Source organism: Lonchura striata, chromosome 34 (assembly GCF_046129695.1).
Source record: "Lonchura striata isolate bLonStr1 chromosome 34, bLonStr1.mat, whole genome shotgun sequence".
In the NCBI taxonomy this organism is placed as follows: domain Eukaryota; kingdom Metazoa; phylum Chordata; class Aves; order Passeriformes; family Estrildidae; genus Lonchura; species Lonchura striata.
The window spans coordinates 2,627,047-2,630,971 of NC_134636.1; the positions used below are offsets into that span (position 1 = coordinate 2,627,047).

The 3,925-nt window shown below is 50.0% G+C and overlaps 1 protein-coding gene across 1 annotated transcript; it reads right to left on the reverse strand.

The window, feature by feature from the left end:
- Positions 1 to 2,642: 2,642 nt before the first annotated feature.
- Positions 2,643 to 3,494, reverse strand: LOC144247846 (EF-hand and coiled-coil domain-containing protein 1-like). Its single transcript, XM_077789498.1, is given in 3 exon segments — positions 2,643 to 2,931; positions 2,934 to 2,969; positions 2,972 to 3,494. Coding segments are annotated over 3 exon segments (729 nt in total). The 3' UTR covers positions 2,643 to 2,761.
- Positions 3,495 to 3,925: the final 431 nt, after the last annotated feature.

The following is a 3,925-nucleotide window of genomic DNA, read 5'->3' on the forward strand; positions in this document are numbered from 1 at the left end:
AGGAACCCGGAGATACCTGTCAGAATTAAGCAATATCCTATACCTAAGGAGGGGAGGCAAGGACTGAAACCAAAAAAAAAAAAAATTTAGATGGACAGTCCTTCCCCAGAGATTTACAAAATCCCCAAATCTGTTTGGATAAGTTTTAGAACAAATACTGGCAAGTTATTCTTTAGGGGAAGGGACAGTGTTATTACAATATGTGGATGATTTATTAATTGCAAAAAAAAAACCCAAACGAACAAACAAACAAAAAAACCCCAACACATACAACAAAACAAAACAAAACAAAAAAAAAAACAAAACAGTAGCATATCTCTCCAAATTCCTTGATCCCATTAGCCAGCCACTGCTCTTCTGATAGAGGAAGCTGGGAAGATAACCTTTGGAAGTGAGCTAAAAGTCTTATCTCCCCATAACATTCATGGAGTTTTGCAACAGAAGGCCGACAAATAGATAACGGATGCCAGATTCCTAACGTATGAAGGCATCCTAGTCTCCTCTCCTAAGTTAAGAAACCACGGGCCTGAAAAACCCGGCCCAGTGTTTTTTTATATAAAGAACCAATTACAGAACTAACACATGTTTACCTCCAACAGATAAAGGAACAAACAAAAATAAAGCCAGATCATGAGGAAGAAAAACTAAAAGAAGAAGCTCAATTATATGTAGACAAGTTCTCTCGAGTTCTGAAAAAAAAAAAAAATTAAAAAAAAAAATCGGGTATGCTATAATAGATGAGAAAACATTTAAGACAGTAGAATCTGGTCCCCTTAGCCCCAGCTGGTCAGCCCAAGCATGCAAATTATATGCTGTGCTTAAAGCTCTAAATTTATTGAAAGGAAAAAGTGGGACTATTTTTACTAATTCTAAATATGCCTATGAAGTAGTTCCTACTTTTAGTAAAATCTGAGAAGAAAGAAAACCACAAGAACTGTGATACGGACGGCCGAGAAAGAGTGGACGCATGCCAGTCGAGTTAAAAGTCCAGCCACCATGGATGACCAGTGGAAAGTAGACAGCCAGCCTAGGAATTTGAAGGTTACCATTAAGAAAAATCTAGGAACTCTGTGTGCATCATTTAAGTCGGTTGCAAAGGAGAACAAAAAGGGATATAATTACCTACTTATTAGTAATTTTTTAGTAGTTTATAATAAGGTAGATTATACTTATTATCCTTTTGTGTGTGTTAGTAATTATTTTAATGATTATTTGATAATTTGTAATAAGGTAGATTGTGATTGTTGTCCTTTCAGGTGCTTTGCATGTAAAATTTGCCAAGAACGGTGGCAGGTCCATTGCCAAGGGGGGAGGCCGCCAACTGGGGTCTGAACAGAAATTGTGTTAAAATCAAGAAAATTGAAAAATCAGTAGATTTGTTTCGAGTCTGAGGACTGGTAAAAAATATACACCAAAGGAGTGCATCAGGAAACTTTTGTTTCCATACTAACGAACCCACTCCATTTGTTGCCCAAATTCTAAAAAGGTGTTGTCAGAGGGAACTAAAGGGGGTCCCGTGCGACCCACCCCCGGTCAAAGATAAAAATTGGGAACAGTATGAAGTTAGGCGGGAGCAGGGGAAAGGACGCCCAGGCGAGTACCGCTGCTGCCGAGGAGATAATTCACCTCGCGGCTTGAAGCACCGGAGACGGCGAGCGAGGCAGAGGGGAAAAAGCCAGGTCCCCCCCAAATAGAATAATGCTGAAATGCTCCAACTATTGCCAACCGAGTACTAGGCTCCCCCAGACGACCGGTCTGATTGCCTCTGAAACACCAGAAAGGCAACAAACCCAAGAGGGGAAAACAAGATATTATGCAATAAAAACAAGGTCATAACCCCACCCTTATTGGAAAATAATATGTTAGTGCTTTGTACTGTATACCAAAGAGAGGGTTCCCCAGCTTTGCACCAACCCTTTAAGTAGACAATAACTGGAGTACATAGTAGAGTAATTCAGAGTCAGATAACATCCAGACCCCCTAGATTTACCCCACGGTTATGCAAACTAGCCCCTGTAGAGCCCTGTTTTAATAACATAGGATTTTATATGCGTCCAGCATCAAACCCAGGGAAAGGGTATTGCAATTACCCTAGGGAATATTTCTGTAGGTACTGAGAGTGTAAAACAATAGCCTCAGATTGGCAAACAGCAGGAGATAAAATTGGAATAGCAAAAAGAAAATTGAAGGCAGCACACCTGATGCTGATCAAAGCCAAATATGAAACTCTCCCTAGAAATCCTGAAGTAGGAGAGACTTTAATTCTAGCCCACCAAGAAATAAAACGATTTGATGAACAAAATGGTAGAAGAAAAAAAAACGGGGGAATGTGAAAAACTGCATTGCCTTGTTTGTTCATCAAGAGTGTGAAATTAGGGTAGAGGAAAAGGGTGGGGGTCGGGGCATGGAACTTGCAAGATTAGGCAAGGCTAGGTAACCGCAAGCAAATACTGTAAAACAATGTGATAACTATGTATGGAAAAAAAAAGAAAGATCTTGCAGGACTGGCTGGAACTGGCTGGATAACCGCAGCAGAGGAGACCCATCACCCCTCTTGTGAAATCAACTGTTGCCAGCACAACGCAGAGAAGATACGAAAGAGGAAAGTATAAAAAGGGACTGAAGAGAAGGAAGGGTGTCACCCCATGGCAGAGCGCAGACTCCCCAGCTGCACCCAGCGCTGTTTGCTTGCTATCGCTTGCTGTAATTAATAAAATTATTAATTGATCTTAAAAGGCTGAATCAAATGATTCGCCTCAATTTATAGCACTGACTTTCCGAGAGCAGCATCTCTCCTGCAGCACTCGGGCCCGGCCGAGCCGCCCCCGGGAGGCCGGTGCAGAAGCCGGCCCGGACTCACCTGCAGCGCCAGGCACCGCGCCCCGCTGCTCTGCAGGGCGGCGCGCATGTGCTCCAGCAGCTCCCGCAGGTGCCGTTCTCCTCCCGCAGCCTGGCCATGCGCTCCTCGGCCGCTCCAGCGCCACCATCTCCTCGCAGCGCTCTCGGCAGCGGGGCCCCGGCGGCCGCCGCTCGGCGCTGCCCGCGGCTCCGCGGCCGGCGGGGTCGGCGCGGCGGCGGCGGCGGGGGCTGCGCAGGCGGATCTGGGTCTCGATGTGCTCGCTCTCCCGGCCCGGCGGCAGCCGCGGCCCCGCGCGGGTGCTGAAGTGGCCGCAGGGCCGCGCGTGGAACTGGCGGAAGGTGAGCTCGGCCGAGAGCCCGTCCCACAGCCCCGCGCACTCCTCGGGCTCCGCCGCCTCCTCCAGCCCCAGCACCCGGCACAGCGTGCGGCAGTCCTCGCCGGGGATGCGGCCCGCCCCGGCGCGGCCCAGGCGCTGCAAGATCTCCTGCAGGTAGCGGTCCAGGCCGGTGGCCAGCACGGCGATCTCGTTCTCCACGCCGCGCTCCAGCCCATAGTGGGAGGCGAGGGCGCTGACCAGCCACTGCGTGCGCCGGGCCGGCCGCCCGTAGGGGTCCCAGCCCTCCGGCGGCTCCATCGCGCCCGCCCGGCCCGCGGCGCTGCCCGAGCATCCCGAGCGCCCGCCCGGCCGAGCGCTCGGCCCCGGCCCGCGGCGGGGCGGGACGGGCGGGGCGGGGCCGCCGCCGCTCCAGCGCCGCTCGCCGAGCAGTGTCCGCCTTTGTCCGGCACCAAAAGGGATTCCGGCAAAGCGGCCCGGTGCCGCCCTGCTCCGTCTGGCTGCCGAGCCTGCGCCCCAGGTGCGTCTCTCATTTCTTAACTCCTTTCTCCCCTCTGCTTTCTCTTGAACGCGAGCAAGACAGCAGCATCGCACAATCCACTTGGACAAGTAAGGCTCGTGAACGAGTGAGTGCTTCCGCTAAATTAAAAACCCAATGTGCTTGAAAGCCGACCTTCTGTTTGCTCAGACCTGCTCACCTCTGTTGATGAGCTGACTTTATGTGTTGCTGT